Source organism: Danio aesculapii, chromosome 2 (genome assembly GCF_903798145.1).
Source record: "Danio aesculapii chromosome 2, fDanAes4.1, whole genome shotgun sequence".
Classification (NCBI taxonomy): Eukaryota; Metazoa; Chordata; class Actinopteri; order Cypriniformes; family Danionidae; genus Danio; species Danio aesculapii.
Window position 1 is genome coordinate 55,677,590 of NC_079436.1, and position 21,610 is coordinate 55,699,199.

The 21,610-nt window shown below is 35.7% G+C and overlaps 1 protein-coding gene across 1 annotated transcript; it reads right to left on the bottom strand.

Annotated features, from left to right (window-relative positions):
• Positions 1–1,359: 1,359 nt before the first annotated feature.
• On the bottom strand, positions 1,360–9,632 carry rx2 (retinal homeobox gene 2). The gene is made up of 3 exons (XM_056468432.1): positions 9,350–9,632; positions 4,511–4,764; positions 1,360–1,803 (listed from the first exon to the last, which is right to left on the bottom strand). Exons 1-3 carry the CDS (start codon positions 9,630–9,632, stop codon positions 1,360–1,362), a joined length of 981 nt encoding a protein of 326 aa, XP_056324407.1.
• Between the last annotated feature and the right edge of the window lie 11,978 nt (positions 9,633–21,610).

A 21,610-nucleotide genomic window follows, 5' to 3' on the forward strand; every position in this document is an offset into this window, starting at 1 on the left:
GCTCTCCAGAAATGTATACAGGGGTGTTTAATATTTTAATACTGGATTGTTCTTTTCTCTGATAAACACAAGTATTAATTACGAATGTTGAAAACCGGTAGCCATTGACATGCATAGCAGGACAAAAAATACTATGGAAGTGTATGGGTACTGTTTTCTTGCATTCTTCAAAATGCACTGTGTGGAACCCAGCATTTGCACAGTAGATTTGTGTTGGGACAACATTAATGAATCAAATTAACTTATTCGTTTTTACAAATTTAAGTTGATTGAACATAAAACAATTAAGTTGTCCCAAAAACCCTAGAGGAGTTGTTTCAGCTCATTTTAAATAAGTAGTTTGAACAAACAGCACATGTCAGTTTTTTGAGCGTAGAAACAAATAGGTTTGTGACAAATAAAGGGTTAACAAATGATGGGTGAGCTATCCTTTAAATACAATTGAATCATTGACTCAATAATGAACTCAAAAATAGATTTGTTCTGGAATTAAACTGACACAAACTGTTTTACTTTGACTTTGTTTGGAATAATTTCCATTGACCAAAAAGACAATAATGTTTAACAACAATAATGACAACTTGTAACTTTTTTAGTACTTGGGGATAGTTCACCAAAAATGTACATTTATTCACCCTCAAATGGTTCCAAACCTGTTTGAGTTTCTTTTATTTTGTTGATCCCAAAAGGAGATATTTTTTTAGGGTTTCTAATATTCTTAAATTAATTTATTGTGTGTCCATCAGATAAAATAAACTCAAAGGTTTTAAACCACTTGAGGGTGAGTAAACTGTGAGTACATTATCATTTTGGGGTGAACTTTTATTTTAGAAATTTTGCCGAAAATAAATATTTAAATTCTTCCAACCTAAATAACTTAATGCTTAAAACCACAAAAATTATTTACTAAAAGCAAAAAAACAACAAAACAAAACGTATATTTCACCCAAATTTGATTTTAAACAACCAAGCATTTTTTGTGTGTAATGTCATTCCGGTCTTTTTTATGAGATCCCCAAAAAACATTGAAACGATCACGTTTACATAGGTTGTGCCAGGTTTTATCCATTCATTGAATGTGCTCCTTGGCCTTCATCCTTAAACTCCCTAAAACAACCGAGGATTTTTTTTATGTAGCGTTGTTCCGGTCATTTCTATGAGATCCTAATAGAATATTGAAACGTTCACCCATTTTTTATTTTATCTTTGTCACGTTGTCAGGTTTATCCATGGATTGAATGTGCTTCTTGGCCTTCATCCTCAAAGATCCTAAAAAAAACCCATCATTTTTTTTACTGTAATGTCTTTCCACTCATTTCTATGAGATCCCAATAAAACATTGAATAACGTTCACCATTTTTACATGGGTTGCCAGGTTTTATCCATGGACTGAATGTGCTCCTTGGCTTTCATCCTCAAAGCTGCGATACTGGAGCTGCGGTCGACGTCTTCCAGCGGGTATTTATCATTAAACACCGGTTGGCATTGGTAGGGCGGTGGTGGCATTGGCTGCATATTCTGCATCATGCCTGGAGACGTGTTGAGGAATCCGGGATGGGCAGTATAGGTGGGTTGGAGGCTCTGTCCGGGACCCATAAACCCTGGGATGCTGTGCATTGGTGTGGCACTGGACAGTGGCGAGGACAGCCAGGGGTCCAGCGGGAGAGAGTTAGTCATAGGACCCACATTTGGTGCCATTGGAGGTCGGTTGAAGGACCGAATGGGCGAGTCGTGGAGCTTCATGGTGCCAGTGTCCATTTTTTCTTGTCTTCGCCATTTTGCGCGCCGATTTTGGAACCACACCTGAATGAGACAAAGTGGAGAATCTGTGTTAGAATCATATTTATTTATTTACTTCTTTAGTTATATTTGTGCCAAAAGTCTTGCGTTTCAAAAACTAAATTTAGGCCTTAAAGTCTTAAATTCACTGAAATATTGTCTTGTAGTTCTTAAAGGGCACCTATGTTAGCCCTTTTTTCAGATTTAATGTAAGTGTTTTGCGTCTCCAGAATGTTTCTGTAAAGTTTCAGCTCAAAACACCCATCAGATTTTTTAATATACCGTTTATAAAATTCCTATTTATACATTTTTTCACTGGGTGGCGGTTTTGGTGTACTGCTCCTTTAAGGCTAGTCCTCCCTGCCCACCGTTTCTACGTGCCTTTCTGCGTGTCTTAATCTCCTCCCTCGGCTGCATCAGGCAACAGACAGACTTAAAGGAAGCAGATCTCACATAGCGTTTGTGAGAAATACTACAGTAAGAACTTTACCAATGAGTAAGTTAAGTAAAGCTAAGCTAAATCTCTGTAATTCATTACACACATGCTCTGTTTTAAAACATTTTAAACATGTGAAACTCACTCTTGATCACATTGATGATCCTAGCGAACTGAACACACCTTTTATTCCCGGTTGCTTTGCGCACGTCTGGTCTTGTTTATATGATTATACACGTGACTACCTGGACATGTTAATACGTGCAGCTGTCAATCAGTTCGGTGGGTGGGGGGACCGCTCTCCTACGTAAAGTTGCGGTCGATCTGAAAACCGCTCCAATTGGTCCACCGTTTTTATGTTATTAAATTGAAAAAAAAAGGACTGGGTGTGTTTATTTCACCCCAATATGACAGTCTATACACCATATGCACATATGTCTGTCCAAACAGCTTAAAAAGTAGATTTTTCACCATAGGTGCCCTTTAAATCATTTTAACCGGGTCTTAATTGTCCTTTGTTTATGTAAAGTTACCCAATCAATCCAACACACGTCCAATCACCTACAATACAACTCAATAGAGCAGTTAGCAAAACTATATTTATAATAATATTATTGCAGTCTGTTGTGCATTTTTTTAAGTTGTGTTGAAAAAAAAATCTGTAAACATCCAGGCTCTTCTTGTTTTGACACTATTTAAAATATGTGGCTAAGAAGTGACTAATTAGAATTAGTTTTTTGATGGGGCAAGTCAATTTTTTTTCTGCTGGGCCATTAAAAAAATCTTTAGGGTTTAACCCTATATAAGTCAGAAATTTCATTCTTCATGGCCTTAAAAAGATCTTTAAAAAAAAGTCTTAAATTTGACTTGTCAATTAAATTTGATATAATAATATAATAATAATTATAATAATAATATAATAATGTCAATAAAATTTGATATAAGCTGAACTGAACTTAAACTCTACAAACTGAACTACACTGTCCCTATTTACTATGACCTTTTATGTGAAGCTGCTTCACATAATGTGACACAATCTACATTGTATAAGCGCTATACAAATAAAGGTGACTTGACTTAATATCGAGTGGAAGTCAGAATTAGAAATAACTCATTTTTATCTTTGCCATGATGACAGTGCATATTTGACTAGATATTTTTCATGATACTAATATTCAGCTTTAAGTGACATTTAAAGGCTTAACTAGGTTAATTATTTCTAGGAAAGTTTACCCACTGTTTCCTTGGTTACTGTAAGCCTCGTGGTTCCATCCCTAAGAGGGAAGAAATCACTTTCCCGAACTCTCGCATTCAATCTGCCCAGTTGGTGGAATGAACTCCCTAACTACATCAGAACAGCAGAGTCACTTGCTGTCTTCAAGAAACGACTAAAAACTCAACTATTTAGTCTCCACTTTCCTTCCTAATCTGTAACTGCCTCTCTGGCTATACCACTAACTGTACTCTCTCTCAAAAAAATAACAACATTACTAATGCTTTGCTTCTTAGACTTTACACACCTGAAACTTGTCTATAGCACTTGTTCACTGCTGCTCTTATAGTTGTGTAAATTGCTTCCTTGTCCTCATTTGTAAGTCGCTTTGGATAAAAGCGTCTGCTAAATGACTAAATGTAAATGTTAATGTAAATGTTAATTAGACAAGTTATGTTAATTAGGCAAGTCATTGTATAACAGTGGTTTGTTCTGTAGACAATCCAAAACAAATATTGCTTAAAGGGGCTAATAATATTGACCTTGAAATGTCTTTAAAAAATTAAAAACTGCTTTTATTCTAGCCGAAATAAAACAAGACTTCCGCGCCAGAAGAAAAAATATTATAGGAAATACTGTGTAACATTCCTTGCTCTGATAAACAAAATTAGGGAAATATTTGAAAAAGGAGGGCTAATAATTTTAACTTCATCTGTATATTATAATCTTTTTTTAAGTAAACAAAGTAATGAAGCGTGTTAAAAAGTAACAAGAAAGTATGTTATTTTCCCTTTTGCTTTTTTTTATTTATTTATTTTTTATATAGAGTAAGATGAGCTTAAAATTGAAATAAATATAACTTTTTACCACCACTATTTGACAAAAAAGCTTTGTCTCTTGTATTGAACAGGACTCTCCATTGAATCAGTACCCCTTGTTAAACACCATCACCTTGTAATGCCCTATCAATCTAAGTCCATTACAAATAACCCCAATGTCAGAGTTGTAATGAAATTATACCATTACATTGATCGCCGCGCCTCCATGCTCTCTTTAATTCCATTAAGTCTCCCGGCGCTCACCTGAACTCGAACTTCGGGCAGGTTGACTTTCATGGCCAGCTCTTCTCGGCTGTACACGTCCGGATAGTGGGATTTCTCAAAGGCGCGCTCCAGCTCGTGTAGCTGATAGGTGGTGAAGGTGGTTCTGTTGCGCCTATGCTTTTTTTTCGGCTGATCCTCATCTGGGACGTCCGGGGAACGGCTGTCACTCTCCACGTTGCTCCGCAGGTCTCCCAAATCTGCATCGCACTTCTCCGTGGAGAAAAGTCCGGTGTCTACAGAACAGGAGTGCCAGTTGTGAACAGACAAATACAGGTTTTTCGGATACTTATGTAGTGTTCAAGGAATAATATAATGCTGAAGAGTTATACTTAAGTATTTCCGTCCATTTTGCTTGGCTGCTAAAGTTGTTGATAGGCTTTTCGGGTGGTTACTAAAGCATGGATTCAGGGTTGTTGCTACCGCATTACTATAAATTTGCAAGGCATTGCAACAGGGCATCCCAAGTTACCAGGGTTTTCTATTTTATTGGATGTTCTTTGGGTGGTTGTTGCTAGTGTGTTGCTGATGCCTCATTCACACAGGGCGTCTACATTTAACCATTCCCGTTGATTTGAATGGAATTACCTAAATCTTTGCTGAACTGAATTGTGGGTACTTTGAGTCTTGTTGAATCTGTTGGTCACTGCAGTTGAAGTTGAAAAACTAAACTTTAAGCGCCATTGCAGGCATCAACCAATCACATCATTTTATGCAAATATTAGCACAGACGCTAGCCAATCACATTCATGCAACATCAGAAAATAGTAGTCTGTTAAAATGGAGAAAAAAGCTCCATTTGTAGGGTTGCTGCAAGGGCATTCCTGAGAAACTGCAGGTCTTCTGGGTGTTGCAAAGGTGTTGCTAGGCTTTTTGAGTGGTTACTACAGCATTGTTTTTAGGTTGTTGCTACAGCATTATTTCTGAAAGTTTCAGAGCGTTGCTAGGTGGTTGTCAGAGTGTTTCAGGTGGTTGCTTTGTAATTGCTTGTAAGACTTGAAATTAGTCATGTCACAGAGGTTTTCACACTGAATGACTATCTGGAGTAGCATTCTGTCTGTGCTGTGTTTACACTGTAGGATGAATCGGCGATGGAGTTTCACACTGCATGACATTACAATAGGTGAATCGCCGAAAACTTTCTCAGTCCACAAACTACGTTTCATAACCAAACACACGTGAGAAATGACATGGAAACCACGTGAGGTCACATAGTTTTTGTTAATACATGAGAAAGAAGCCTTTAGTGGGGTAGAAAATATGTCCTCACCTAGCCTTTAAAGGGAATTAGCAATTTCTTTCCAACCTTTTTCTTTTTCGACCAGGTTGTGGTATTGCTCAGATGACATGTCAAACAGACACTGGTGCTGCTGTCAAATTTACACTAGTTTTTCATTTCTTGGGTCCAAATAGACCAAAAAGTAGCCATTTTAACTTCTCCTCCAACCTCCCGCAAGCCTGCAGATACCCACACTAGTGGATGCTGCTCTCTGATTAGCTGTAGGTGATCGCTGATGTTATTTTTAATCAGAACACATCTCACACAGCATGATTTGAATCGCGGACAGCTCAAGATATTTAGCATGCCAAATATCTCATGGGTGTCGGCGACTCATCGGCGATTCTCTCAGATTGCGTCTTTGATACTTCACACTGTGTGATTGTTACTCACGTGAGCGAGCACCGATATTCCTGTGATTTCAGGCATTTGTCTGATTTCTCAACCTGTCGGCGAGTCAAAATCAGGGCTAAAAATCATGCAGTCTGAACTCGGCATTAGGTTATTGCTAGGGTGTTATCTAGAAATTGGTTACAGTTGTTCAGTGTTTCTATGAAATTGCCAGGATGTTTTTGCTTGTTGTGGCCAGCTTAAGGTGCACCGGTGCAATAATAATGCTGCCTAATCAGCATCTTGATATTCCACACCTGTGAGCTGAATATATTTTCTTGGCAAGGGAGAAATGCTCCCTAACACAAATTTAAACATGTATGTGGACTGTTTTGAGAGTCATTTTGTGAAAATGTTTGAAATCACAGTGAAGGGAGTAGTGTCTTGCTGTAGCAGATTCTGTTTTTGAGGTGTTTTCAGGACCTATTATCACTCAAAATCACTTTTATAAGGGGTTTAAACATCGTTGTGTGGCAACAGTCTGTGAATAAAAGCAGCTTCTAATGGTAAAGATGTATTATTTCATTCTTTTTATAATCAGCCTTGATAAAAGCAGCCTGCAGAAACACTTTGATTGACATTCTCACTTTGTACGTGTCATCAGAGGGGAAAAGCCCCACCCACTAGTGACCATCTCTCCCTCATTACCATAGGACGTTTGAGGACGTTACCATAGGAGTGTTTTTGAATCTGTGTGTTTTTAAATCTGCCACTATGCTGATACACAGGCTTTTTAGCTCCGCCCTCTTTTGAAAAGAGAATAATCTCATTTAAATTTAAAGCGACAGTCACCTAAACGGCTTAATAAATGGGCAGAATAGTGTGAAATTGGTGCATCTGGTCAGTTTTAAAGTCCATGTGAAATTCTATTTGTTGGTAGCCCTCATTGTTGTTCTATATGTAAACTATTATCACATGCAAGTTAAAAAATTTTATTTAAAAAATTGTGGTAATCATGGTAATGGTAATCTTCAATCAAATCCACAATATTTTTATCCATGCCTCTTACCATTAGATTTCTATGAGAGAATAATGCTTAAAAACAAAGCCCTGCCCCCTACTCAATAATCAGATTCAGTGAGAAGTACATTAACAAACTGAAATAAGTCTCAGCAACTTCCGGTTCACTCAGACATCAATACAAGACTCAATACTACTTATGCTTTTATGCCTTATTAAAGCGGTACATTGGAGTTCGATGTTACCCTTTCGGATATATGAATACCTAGCAAATAAGAGATTTGGGAGTTCCATCACAAGTAAGTCCTCCAGTAATCCAGCACGCAGATGTCACTGGTTAAACCTGCAGACCTCATGTGGCCAAGACTGCTAATCCATCCGCTAAGAGCTTCACTCAACACCGCAGCGTTTTTGGCCAACCGGCCTGACAACAGCGCAGATTTTCATTTCGAAGAAACCACTAAGAGCAAAGCGAGCCACATGTTGAGGTGGGGCAGATCCAGGTTGAATCTAATTAAGTTCGGCAGGATTAGAATCAGATCGTTAGTTCAAGTGTTAAACATCGTGCCGTACACAACTTTCATACTCAAACTTCAAATATATTTCATACATATTTCTTTTCTTTTTGTCATTAAATTTTGTACATTGTCACGATTAATCACATCCAATATGAAGTTTGTGTGTATACATATAAACAGAGATATATTTATTGTGTGTATATATAAACATATTCCGCTTGAAAGGTGCTGTATGCAAGTTTTTGCTTTTCTAAAGCATAAAAATACTATAAAATGTTTGCAGATATTTAAGAAACATGCCAAGTGAACATACTTTGTAACCCCGTGTCCGAACAACATGCTTCGTGACGAGATGCGCAGTGATGAGCAATTTTGCTGTTTGCACCAGACGAAACACGACAGAAATTTAAATACAGCCATTCAGAAGCACAAAATATGCACTCTCTGACGAAATAGTAACACTTATAATCTATTTAATACATATTATCCCTCTTTAACATTATTAAATTGTTAACATTATTAACATAGATTTTCAAGATCTGAGGTGAACTTTCTGCTGCTACTTTCAGTATATGGCCGTAAATGTCATGTAAAATGGCATTCAAACTCACATTATTAGCACTTTTTACACATTTAACACTGAATAAAGCACATGAGGTGTACCTGAGGTGAATGTCATAGTTTTCTGTTATTTATTCTGTGAGAAATTGAATATTTTTAATATGCATAAATTCAAGGTGTTGGTTAAGATAAAAACTCTTTTTAATATGGAAAATATTCCTTCTATCGGGTGCTGTTGCTTTTATTTAGAACACAGTTTAAATCACTCGCTCCTGTCCTCAATCTGGCAACCTGCACTTGCGTTTGTTTTGATCCAGAAGTGCAATACCTAGTTCAACCACTGGGTGTCAAACTTACATACTGCACCTTCAAATCACAGGAATTAATTACATTTTAAACTGCATTGAATAATAACCAGTTATTTTATATTGGAATGATGTTTAAAAAATTGTACAATTTAAATCACAGGAGTAAATTGCATTTTAAACTGCGTTGAATAATAATTTCCGTTATTTAAAAATTAATAATATGGCAACTTAAATTTTTTTTTATTGGAGTTTTCAAGTGATTAATCCAAAGTAATGCTTACTGTGTAGATTTATTATATTTACATATTAATACATGTGTATATAAAATGCAAAATATATAACTTTAAAAAGGGGCAACACTCTGACTCAGCGCTGTCGCCTCACAGCAAGAAGGTCGCTGGTTCGAGTCCCGGCTGGTCCCTGGCATTTCTGTATGCATGTTATTCCCGTGTTGGCATGGGTTTCCTCTGGGTGCTAATTTACTAGTTATTGAAGTGACATTTAAAGGCTTAATTAGGTTAATTAAGTTAAAGTTAGGGTTATTAGGCAAGTCATTGGATAACAGTTGTTTGTTCTATAGACAAACGAAAACAAACATTGCTTAAGGGGGCTAATAATATTGACCATAAGATTCTTTGTAAAAAATGAAAAACTGCTTTTATTCTATCCGAAATAAGACTTTTTCTCCAGAAGAAAAAATATTATAGGAATTACTGTGAAAAATTCCTTGCTCTGTTAAACATCATTTGAGAAATTCTGACACCAACTATATAAATACATGTCAGAATAAAGCCATGTTTCTCACCGTGGTACACCGGCTGCTGCTGGGTCTGGTCTGAGATCTGCAGGTGACTGTAAGGATCAGCGTTCACTTGTTTCTCCTGTTCTTCCAGCTGGTCTCCGTCCACTTTATGCGTCCCGATGGTCTCCAGCAGAGGATCCTGGTCTTTACTGAAGCCCAGAATGACGTCGATGCTGTGGACGCGGCCGCCCATGCCCGAAACGCCACCTTTGCCCAGGTCATGGTAGTTTTCTGTGGAGAGGCAGCCATCGTCCACCATGTTCATGGTATCCGGTGACAGATGCATCAATCTGCTCTTACAGTAAGTCTCTTCCAGGAAACAGTGTAAATGAAAGGGTGTAAATCCAGAGGAGAAGCAGGTTCTGGTTTGTGCCAGAGATTCCCTTTCAGAGGTCTGTTCAGGAGGAGAGCAAAGAGTTAACAAGATGCAGAGGATGTCAAAAGTAGGTGCCCGAGTGTGGATTACTTAATAGTTGTGTGTTTTTAAAGTCTGGACTTCTACCGTCTAGTCAGTCCTGATTTTGACTTAAACTATTATCAAAACTGCTGGCTTTACATCTGCAATATATTTTACTATTCATAGTTTCCCCAGACCAGACCATGTTTTAAAAAGATCTGTCTTTAATAATGAAATCTGGACTTATTTTTAGTTAATGTTGCAGGTTCTCCCCGTGTTGGCATGGGTTTCCTCCGGGTGCTCCGGTTTCCCCCACAGTCGAAACACATACGATACAGGTGAATTGGGTGAACTAACTTGGTCGTAGTTGAAGAGTGTGTGTGAATGAGTGTATTGGGTGTTTCCCATCACTGGGTTGTGGCTGGAAGGCCATCTGCTGTGTGAAACAAATGCTGGAATAGGTGGCGGTTCATTCCGCTGTGAAGACCCCTGATTAATTAAGGGACTAAGCTGAAAAAAAATGAATGAAGGAATATTTAAAATATAATTAAAATATGCTTATAGACTTATATTTATCAACTTGTACAACGAATCACAAGTGCTGTACGTAGCAGCGTTTTACAAAATCTTTTAAATAAATAAAGGTAAATAATCTGCCTAGTAACAATACATTTTAAACTTGATTTAAATATATGAAACTTTAAATAAACACTAAACTTCACTGTCCGTTTTCTTTAATTTTTTCTCATCTAATCTGAATCAGTTGTTGTTTAGAGTTTTTAATATAGATTTTAAATAGGAGATAATTCACTGATAATTGAATGCAGTCAATCAGAATTACTGTAATGTTGCAGCATCTTATGAAATGCTGTGAATATAGAAACAGAAGTAAATGTTTTGGCTATAATACTTTCTAATGTTAGTTCAATTTTATGAAAGTTAAATCAGTACTCACCTTTTCCTTTAAATTTTATATCTCATCTGAATCACTCAAACACTTTGTTGATTCCAAGCAAAATAAATGTATATGTAAATAACTAATGTTTATTTCCTACTTAAAATGTAGTCATTTTATTCACTATTTTCTTTTCACTTCATTAATATTAGACTTTTTCAGACTTAATTACCTAATGTAATCAACCAGAAGTGCTGTTATAAATATACAAAAAGAAGTCAATAACTTTGCATAATCTTGCAAAATAATAATAATAATAATAATGTTACATAGCCATGTATACACAATAATAATTCAGTTAATTTCAATGAAAAAAGCATTAAATCAGACATGAAATAAACTTAATTCTCTATTTACTTAAATTTGATGCCTCATTTGAATCACTCAGATGCCAAAATAAATGTTATTAAAAATCTCAACGTTTTTACTATTTAAAATATGATATTTGATATTTTTACTCACTATTTTCTTTCAATTAAAGTAATAGCTAAGTAGTATGTGCTAAAAGAACCCATGAAAAAAGGCTGTAAATAAACTTAATCAGAAAATCCTAGCTGGACAGAACATAATTAACTCATGTAAAAATATTACAAATATACAAACAGAAGAAAATACTTTGCATATTTTTGCCTAATAACAATAATTATAATAATAATACTAAAAAGAGTTACATACACTGTAAAAAAATTGAATGTTAATCCGGTTTCAACTATACAACATTTAACTTTTAATATTTTAGTCTGTTTGATTGCTGTACGTCGAGATGACTAGAAAAGTTCAGTTAAAACTAAAACATTTAAGGCAGCAAGGTTTGTTTTCCAGTGTAGTCATGTATTCTCAATAAAAATTGATAGTTAATTTGAACACAGAAAGCATTAAATCAAAAATGAAATGACACTTCTCTCATGTTTTACCTAAAATGATGAGTAAAAATACTACATTTTATAAAAACATTTGAAATAGCATTTATTTTGCTTGGAAACAACAACAAAATTTAATAATATTAGACATTCAACCAGTAGATAATTAATTTTCATGCAATTAACCAGGGGTTAAATAGCTTTTTATGAATTGTTATATATATACAAACAGAAGTAAAAACTTTGCATATTTTGCCTAATATTAATATTAAAAATAATATGTTACATAGTCATGTATTCACAATAATATTCAAAGTTAATTTGAACACAAAGCATTTAATCAAAAATGAAATGACACTTCACTCACGTCTTACCTATAATGATGAGTAAAAATACTACATTTTACAAATACATTTAAAATAGAAAATTTTGCTTGGAAACAACAACAAAATTTAAGTAATATTAGATATTCAACCAGTAGATAATTTTCATGCAATTAACCTAGTATTATATAGCTTTTTATGAATTGTTATAAAAATACAAACAGAAGTAAAAACTTTATATTTTGCCTAATATTAAAAAGAATATGTTACATAGTCATGTATTCACAATAATATTTAAAGTTAGTTTGAACACAAAGCATTAATTAAAAAATGAAATGACACTTCACTCACGTGTTACCTATAATGATGAGATAAAATACTACATTTTACAAATACATTTGAAATAGCATTTATTTTGCTTGGAAACAACAAAATGTAAGTAATATTAGATATTCAACCAGTAGATAATTAATTTTCATGCAATTAACCTGAAGTACTGTATGTAGCATTTTATAAACTATTATAAATATACAAATAGAAGTAAAAATTGTGCATATTTTGCCTAATATTAATATTAAAAATGTTACGTAGTCATGTATTCACAGTAATATTCATAGTTAATTTGAACACAGAAAGTATTACATCAGAAATGAAACTACACTTCACTCATCTTTTTCTTAAATATTGTTTTCAGTTAAAATAATGTTATTAAAATGTGTTTATAAAATGTAGTATTTTCACTCATTATTTTCATTCATTTTCTTTTCGGTTTAATCCCTTTATTAATCTGGGGTTGCAACAGCGGAATGAACCGCCAACTTATCCAGCATATGTTTTATGCAGCGGATGCCCTTCCAGCTGCAACCCATCTCTGGGAAACTACTCGCATTATTTTAAGTAGTATTAGACTTTCAACCAGTAGATAATTCAATTTTGTGCAATCAACCTGAATCAGTACTGCTATAAATACACAAACATTAGTAAATAAAGAAATATGCATGGTTTTGCTTATTATTATTATTATTATTATTATTATTATTATTATTAATAATAATAATAATAATAATAAGAAGAAGAAGAAGAAGAAGAAGAAGAAGAAAAATAACAACAACAACAGGGAAAAGCTCAACTTTAGTCAACTTTTTTCCTAATTTTTTATTTTGTTTCCAAGCAAAAACATACAATTATTTAAAACTTATTTGTAAAATGTACTATTTTTACTCATTATAAGTAATATTAGACTTTTAACCAGTAGATGATTTAATTTTATGTAATCAAGCTGAATTACTGTAAATAAACAGACAGAAATAAATATGCATGATTTTGCTTAATAATAATAATAATAATTATAATAATAATTACCATGATAACAGAAAAAAAACAAACTATACTCAACTTTTTCTTAACTGTTGTTGTTTAAATGTATTTGTAAAATATAGTATTACTGTAAATATACAGACAGAAATAATTAAAAATATGCATGATTTTGCTTAATAATAATAATTATAATAATAATTACCACGATAACAGTAAAAAACAAACTATACTCAACTTTTTCTTAAATGTTGTTGTTTAAAATGTATTTGTAAAATCTTGTATTTTTACTCATTTTTTAAGTAATATTAGACTCACAGTAAATCAAGCAATCAAGAATTACTGTAAATATACAGACAGAAATAATCAAAAATATGCATGATTTTGCTTAATAATAATAATAATAATAATAATAATAACAGAAAAAATAAAACTTTACTCAACTTTTTCATTTATGTTGAGTCTCAACCAGATAATAAAATTTTGTGCAATCAACCTGAATCAACACTGTATGTTACGTGTTATAAATATACAAACAGAAGTAAATAAAAATATGCATAATTAATAAAAATAATAATGATAATAATAATAACATAGCATGAAAAAAAACACCAAACTTCACTTACCTTTTCCTCCAACTTTCCGTCTCATCTGATTGAGTTATTGTTTAATTTCCATGCATGCTCTCAGATATTCTCACCCACTTTTAATGCACCACTAAAATACCCTATAGCGGGCAAAAAAAAAAAAGTCACCCAAAAAAGTGCTCATAAATTCCGGCGCACTTGGAAACATCCCATTGGCGGCGCAGCATATGGAGGTCTTGATCTTTAGAATGAAGCCATGAAAACTGTCCTGACGCGCAGAGGCCGGTGGCAGGAGAAAAACACTTAAGAGGTTTAATGACTACAATCCTTCCCCTTTAAGGATGATTGACAGCTCTACAGCACTAAACGCCACAGAGGGAGGCCTGCGCTAATGAAGCTCCACACAACGGCCTTTCAACGCGCTTTTGTCTAAATGATGATAATGGCGACCTACTGAAGTGTCCTGTAATCCTGCCGCTCTACAAAAGACAACACACCGTGTGTAAAGATGTGTTTTTCTTGTGCTGCCGAACGCTTTAAGTGTTGCGCCGAAATGATCAACGCAAACAGCCGGGTTTTGTGGTGGAAGGCATTGTGAAATAGTTTTATTGCTGTTTTGCATGCCATGTGCTTAACTTTGTGCTTAACCTTCTGCTGCAAGTCTTGAGGAATTCATTTTTTTTTTCATTATTTTTTTTATGCTTGGAAACTTTAAGCTGTTTAAATTGCACATTAAATCTAAAGGTCATGTAAATAGGGTCAAACTTTATTGCATAAATATAAAAAATAGTCTTAAACTTTGCATAAATGTTAACCTGTGTTCATTAAGATTTGGTTTGTGCTAATTTTTGTGCTAAAATTGTGCTAAAATTGTTAAAGTTTGTGCTATTTAAAAGTTAAAATAATATTTTAATGCTTATTATTAATATTTTAATAATATTGTAATACTTAATATAGACTTATAGTTAACTCAATTAAGTTGAACATTGCTAAATTTAATTTGCTTCTTTAAATTCAACCCATAGGTTGTTCATAGGAATGTCTTGTATTGATGAAGTCTTAAGTGTCAAATGAAATCATGATGCATTAATTCCTGGTTTAGGATTATCTGATAAATACACAATATGAAAAATAAAACAAACAAAAGCATTTATTATCTTGCTAAATTAAATTGTTGTTACTAACAGATTTATTTAAAAAAACATGATATTATTATTATTATTATTATTATTATTATTATTATTCTGTAAAAATATTATACAATATTCTAAATATTATTTTGTGTGTAAAATATATATATTAAAAATGACAGTAATGTACTGAAACTGAATTAATGTTATTCAAAGATACATTTTCTGCATTTTTTTAAATCTTAAGTGTCACATGAAATATAGAAATCATCATACATTCATTCATTTTTTTTAGGATTATCTGATATACACGCTAAAAAATAAAACAAAAAATGCAATTATATCCACTTGTAAAGCGACGCAGTGGCGCAGTAGGTAGTGGTGTCGCCTCACAGCAAGAAGGTCGCTGGTTCGAGCCTCGGCTGGGTCAGTTGGTGTTTCTGTGTGGAGTTTGCATGTTCTCCCCGCGTTCGCGTGGGTTTCCTCCAGGTGCTCCAGTTTCCCCCACAGTCCAAAGACATGCTCCATAGGGGAATTGGGAAGGCTAAACTGTCCGTAGTGTATGAGTTTGAGTGAGTGTGTATGGATGTTTCCCAGAGATGGGTTGCAGCTGGAAAGTTGGCGGTTCATTCCGCTGTGGCGACCCCGGATTAATAAAGAGACTAAGCTGAAAAGAAAATAAATGAATCCACTCGTTAAATAAAAAAAAATTTGCTTTTTATTAGATTTAAATTGTTAGCATTTTTATTCTTCTAAAATATATATATATAAAATATATATATTTTATAAATATACATACACTACATGACAAAAGTCTTGCTGCCTATCCAAGTTTTTGGAACAACAAATAATAACTTCGAGTTGATCATTTGGTATCAGAAGTGACTTATCTAGAGGCCTTTACTTTTCATATTACGCTTATTTTACCAAAATAAAGTGTGATCATCCCTTTTTTTTTCATTTATTTTTGAATGATTTCATTAGGACAGTAAGGTCTGACTTTGCTTAGATAAAAGTCTCGTCACTGAACCTTCAATAATGTCCAGTATAGAATATGTCGTCATGCTGCAGTGGAAACAGAATGAATATTGTGTCTGACTCCATCATGAGCTTGGAGGACTGCATCCATACATCTCTGCAATGACTCAAATCACTGATTAATAAAGTCATCTGGAATGGCAAAGAAAGCGTTCTTGCAGGACTCCCAGAGTTCACCAAGATACTTTGGATTCATCTTCAGTGCCTCCTCTTTCATCTTACCCCAGACATTCTCAATAATGTTCATGTCTGGACACTGGGCTGGCCAATCCTAGAGCACCTTGACCTTCTTTGCTTTCAGGAGCTTTGATGTGGAGGCTGAAGTATGAGAAGGAGCGCTATCCTGCTGAACAATTTGCCCTCTCTTGTGGTTTGTAATGTAATGGGCAGCACAAACGCCTTGACACCTCAGGATGTTGATGTTGCCATCCACTCTGCAGATCTCTCGCACACCCCCATACTGAATGTAACCCCAAATCATGACTTTTCCATCACCAAATTGACCAATATCTTGAGTCCATTTAGTAAGTCAAAGTGAACAAAATCATCACTTCCTTATAAACTTAAGCAAATATTAGGCAGAGAAATGTAGTTTTGTTCATTTGGCGAAGCCACAGTGTTGTTTTTTCTTTAGTAAATGAGTTGTGCCTCAGAAGACGAAGACAAAACACAATGGGTGCAATGCAGTGGCGTGAGATGCTCTTTGAGAGCGCAGACAGATGCTCAAGACAGTTCTCGAGGTCATAATAATACTGAAGCACTGTAATGACGGACTGATGGCTGAGGGGTTTTAGAAATGAGCGAAAAAACAACATTTCAAATCTTTTACAATGTGCTGGAAATGCTGCTTTGTCCATTAATGCACGTTTTTATCATCACAAACTAAATCACATCACTTTACTAATGCGCATGCTGGAGTTTATTCAGTAAACAGTTTTCCATTGTAATTGATGTGCATTTCTATTATCAAATAAAGTTTATCTTATACTGAGTTGCGCAAAAATTGCCAAAATTGACATAAAAAACATGTGCGCTAAATTTGTGTGCATCCATTAAGGATTTGTTTAATGCAGTATTCCAGTATAGGTGCATGGAAACATAGCTACTGTTTGTATTAAATAAAATGTTTCTCAGGATAAATGAACGGGCTGTCTAATAGATTGGCTTTACCTGCTCATAATTACTCTAAACAGAGCTCATGTGGCTCATTAGACTCAGATCTGACCTCATCAAGAGACGCCACACTTGACCTTAGATTGGCAAACAAACTACTCAGGCTCTTTATTAATTGTTTTAAACGTGGCTTCTCCACGTTCAGTTTGAGAAAGTCTGGTCTTGCGGTGGTTTCTTTAAATCCATTGGCCAGGTTAATTCCTGACTGACACGGAGATCAACCCTCACCTTAATGAGACTACAGAATCCTCCAGAGATTTCCCCTGGCCTTAATGACATCTAAAGATAAGTTTAAGAAGCCTTGGTTGACCAATTATCATCTCTAGAATAGAAGGAAGGTCGATTTTGCATTGATTTATTATACTGACACATGATAAATGACACTTTTTGTAATGTTTTCAGCAGGTTGTAACTCGTAATGGAAAGGTTTTTTGACTTCTACACTTCTGCAAAACACTTCTGTGTAAATTTAGCTTCAGATTAGGGGTTGAACCAGCCTGATCTCACGAGTAAACGTAAGTATTTTACGTTTTGACAGTTTAGTGGCTAATTCGGTCGTACGAAATGGTACGATTTTAAAAAAGGGCGTGGCACCTAACCCCGCCCCTAAACCCAATCGTCATTGGAGGATGAGCAAATCGTACTAAATTGTACAAATTAGATCGTACGAATTAGCCACTAAAAAAAAAAAGTTATGAATTGCCGTGAGATTGTGTTGGTTGAACAACTTCAGATTTTTGATAGTCGACTTATGTTATCAAAGTCGAGTCGACGTCGACTAGTCGCTGTTGACGTCATCAATAAAACAAGACGCAAATGTTTTGCAACACGCCACAATTTGTGATTTTATTTGCAAGAAAAATATATTCACATGCTCTTTGACAGCTCATAACACGTTGCAAAACAATGCAACATTACCAATTACTGATTTTAGCGCAAAACAAATACACAGTCAACACATTCATTTCGTTAATAATGCAACATTAGCACCTGGGGTAATTTTACTGCTGAATAAAAGCTGTCAACACATTGATCTCGCTGCACGTTCTAGAAAGAATGTAATAACAAATAGTTTAGTGTAGATTTAAAGCATACGTTATCAGCACACAGATTCATATGAAGTTATTAATAACGTATGAAAGACAAAGGCTATAATGTTACGTTAAGACATATTACACTGTCAGAGACTTGCTCAGATGCATATTTACCGCTATGATCGTGCACGCTAGAAAGCTGCTCAAAATCCTGCTCATGTCGGGCATTTTCGCAGTTACTGGCTCATCTTGGTCATTAGACGTCTCCTCGCTGCACATCTTCACCGATAATGTTTATACATGCTGTGAAATTTGTCACCTCCGCGGCTGCGCACTTCACAGTTACTGCGTGCTTCACGGTTTATTCACAAAATATGTCCGCGTCTACACTTTGTAGAGGGCAACAGCTAATCACATTAGTTTTCCAGGGTTTCTTAAACGTCATTGGCTAGCATCTGCTCTAGGGTATTAGCATGAAGCGATCTAACTTGGATCTTTTTGACTATTTAAAGTTCACTCAAAGTTCACGTGAATCTTTGACACAGACATAAGAAAAATAACATTTAAAAAAATTACTGTAAATAATCTGATGGCAGTTTCATTTAGTTAGCTGTGTGTAAAGCTGCCATGTATTTCAGGTCAAACCATGTGATCTGCGCAGCGCAACTAGTCGACGTCAATCAAAAAGCGTCACGGCAGAGCATTAAAGTCGACTAGTTGACCTCTAGTACAGATAAAGCTGCGGTCACACTAGACTTTTCTCCTCATAGACTTCCATTCATACTCATGCGAATGCATCAGACCAGAAACGCAAGCTCTTGCGGCAAGTTTCGCAGGTCGCTGCGTTGGAAAGTTCAAGCTTCGTGAACACTGACCTGCAAAATCGCACCACTTGACTGCGTGAGACCAACCGAGGATCAAAACATGACCTCTCTGGATAGAAATTTAAAACATGAAGCAATCGCTGGCTTTTTTAAATGTCTAATCATCTTGTTTAATCCCGCCCCTTTTCACAGTGCCGCACGACAGAATTTCGCTAGCTCAAACTGTAGTGTGACCGCAGCTTAAAGGTGAAATGTGTCATTGTTCAAAGCATACTTTACTACACTTTACACTGCTCACCTATGGTCTAACTAAAGAGCATCTAGCTTAAAGAAGCTCCAAGTTGCTTTATAGTAATGTTTTGGTAAATTTACTGAGAATATCTAGATTGTTTAGTGCAAGAGAAATGTTTGTAAGTGGTCTCAAAGATCTCAAATTTCGCTCACACGTTCTCTTCTCGCGTAAATCCACTAGAGGATGCAATATACACTAATATACACCAAACAACGACATGACTCGTGGCTGAACTATCATAGTATGATGCATCGTTTGGGAAAAGAATATTTGTTATTCTTTTGTACTGTTGACAATCTCACGTTAGAAATGTTTGTCTTGTTCCGGCGTATACAGAATTTACTTGCGCCAAGCGCACACACATAACATTAGACCTGCGTCAGCAAACAGCTTGTAACAACCCAGGCTCATTCTGAGAACTTGGTCCCGGGGACGTTTCTGGAGACCGCGAAATACGTCCCGGGAGGTACGTATTTTTGCAGTTTTTGTTTTCGGGAATCCGCGAGAGGCCGCTGTGCGCGCTTTTTCCCCGCGCCGTTCTCGCCTAAACCTGCTAGAGGCCGCTGTCGAACAACCTTCCACCTGTCTGCCTGGATGACAGAATGATTGACCGTGCGACCGGCCAATCGGCTGACCCACCCTCCTCCGTCCCTAAACCCAAACAATGACGATTCACAGAAGCCGTCCAGAAAAAGAAAAGCCCTCGTCTAAATTTTACCACGTTTTCAGATTTTGACCACATTCTCACCCTGTGATGTACTTGTTCGCTTCATTTTTTGGATTTTGTTTGTGTTTACTTGCCTGATTTCTGGAACCGCTCTTCCCCGGACTCGAACCCGGTCGTCGTCGTGGTCAGCCCCTCTCTGCGCCTCGAGTCTGCCAGAGTACACGAAGAGCTAACCGGACAAACTGGTTGCAGCGGGAAAGCCCTCCACACGGAGGCGAGCGGCCGGCAAGCGCCGAAAGGAACGGCGTCACACCGCCCCGCAGCGTTCGCTTTAAAAAAATGAAATGCAGCCGTACATACCCCCGGCTACGTATTTCCTACGTCTCCAGAAACGTCCATGGGACTACGTTCTCAGAATGAGCCTGGGTTGACTTGCATTTAATAGAGTGACGATGGCGGAGAGAACCAAACGGTCAAGAGTATGGCTATATTTTACCAGAGTGGACACTAACAATGCTAATTGCAACAAATACAACAAGTTTTTTTTTGTTCAAGCGGAAAACACAAGCAATCAGGCTTCAGGTGCATTAGCAGCAGACAGACAAATGCAAAGTTATTGACTGTTACAGCATCCACATCCTCATGTGATTGACTGCTAGCATACGTACCTAAGCTCACTCTAAATTAGTGTAATGTTAATAAACACACAGTTACATTAAAAATATATATATTTTTTTACTGTAGTATCCTAAATAAATCTTAAACATTAAAAATGCATTTACATTACTCTATTTACAAACAGATAATGCTTGTGAGGAAATGATAAACTGGTTTAACTGTATTACTTTTAATCCCAAACACAAGTTGTGTCCTAAATTGCATACTCATGCACTATTCTAGGCCATTTTGTAGTATAAATAGTGCGTTCACACTGAAAACTCTAAAATAATGATTGCACTTTAATTACCCGGATGTTGCACTTATTCAACCGGTAAAATAAAGTGTGTAATGATGGACACTTCACGCACTCAACGACCGCAGTTTTGCTCACATAGCAAAAGGGGCGGAGCTATCGGGCCCACACGTTGGATTACTTTATTTTTATTTTGGATGGTAAAAGCAGTATTCTCCTACGAGAATATTCCCTATGGTGAATGTGGTTATACTCATAGCAGGTATTATTTGGTACTTTGGTCATTTATTTCACTAATTTGGCGGCCGTCAAACATCATCTGGGAAACGGTTTGAATTTCCGCTTAGTAAAAAAACATTAGAGTTCCATTTGGGACGACATACATATACTCTGCTGTTGAGTGTGTGTAAGTGCATGAGTGTATAGTGTGCCATTTGAGACGCAGCTACAATTAATTCTTTCAAGTAAATGTGTTAATGATAAAACATAAACCTTAGCCACAGCTGACTGTTTAACTGCATTTTGCAACTCAAAAGAGGGTATTTTCAACTGCAGGGAGCACTGACTCTGCAGGGAGTTTACTGACTCTTTAGTTTAGGTCATAATTCATGTTATTACATTTACATTTACATTTAGTCATTTAGCAGACGCTTTTATCCAAAGCGACTTACAAATGAGGACAAGGAAGCAATTTACACAACTATAAGAGCAGCAGTGAACAAGCGCTATAGACAAGTTTCAGGTGTGTAAAGTCTAA

What these genes read in the sequence shown, in the direction of transcription:
- rx2 (XM_056468432.1), bottom strand. Translation starts at nt 9,632, where the DNA reads ATGCATCTGTCACCGGATACCATGAACATGGTGGACGATGGCTGCCTC. An exon ending in GCAGCAGCCGGTGTACCACG is followed by an intron (nt 4,765 to 9,349) that starts GTGAGAAACATG and finishes CCTGTTCTGTAG; the next exon opens with ACACCGGACTTTTCTCCACG. An exon ending in TGCCCGAAGTTCGAGTTCAG is followed by an intron (nt 1,804 to 4,510) that starts GTGAGCGCCGGG and finishes TGTCTCATTCAG; the next exon opens with GTGTGGTTCCAAAATCGGCG.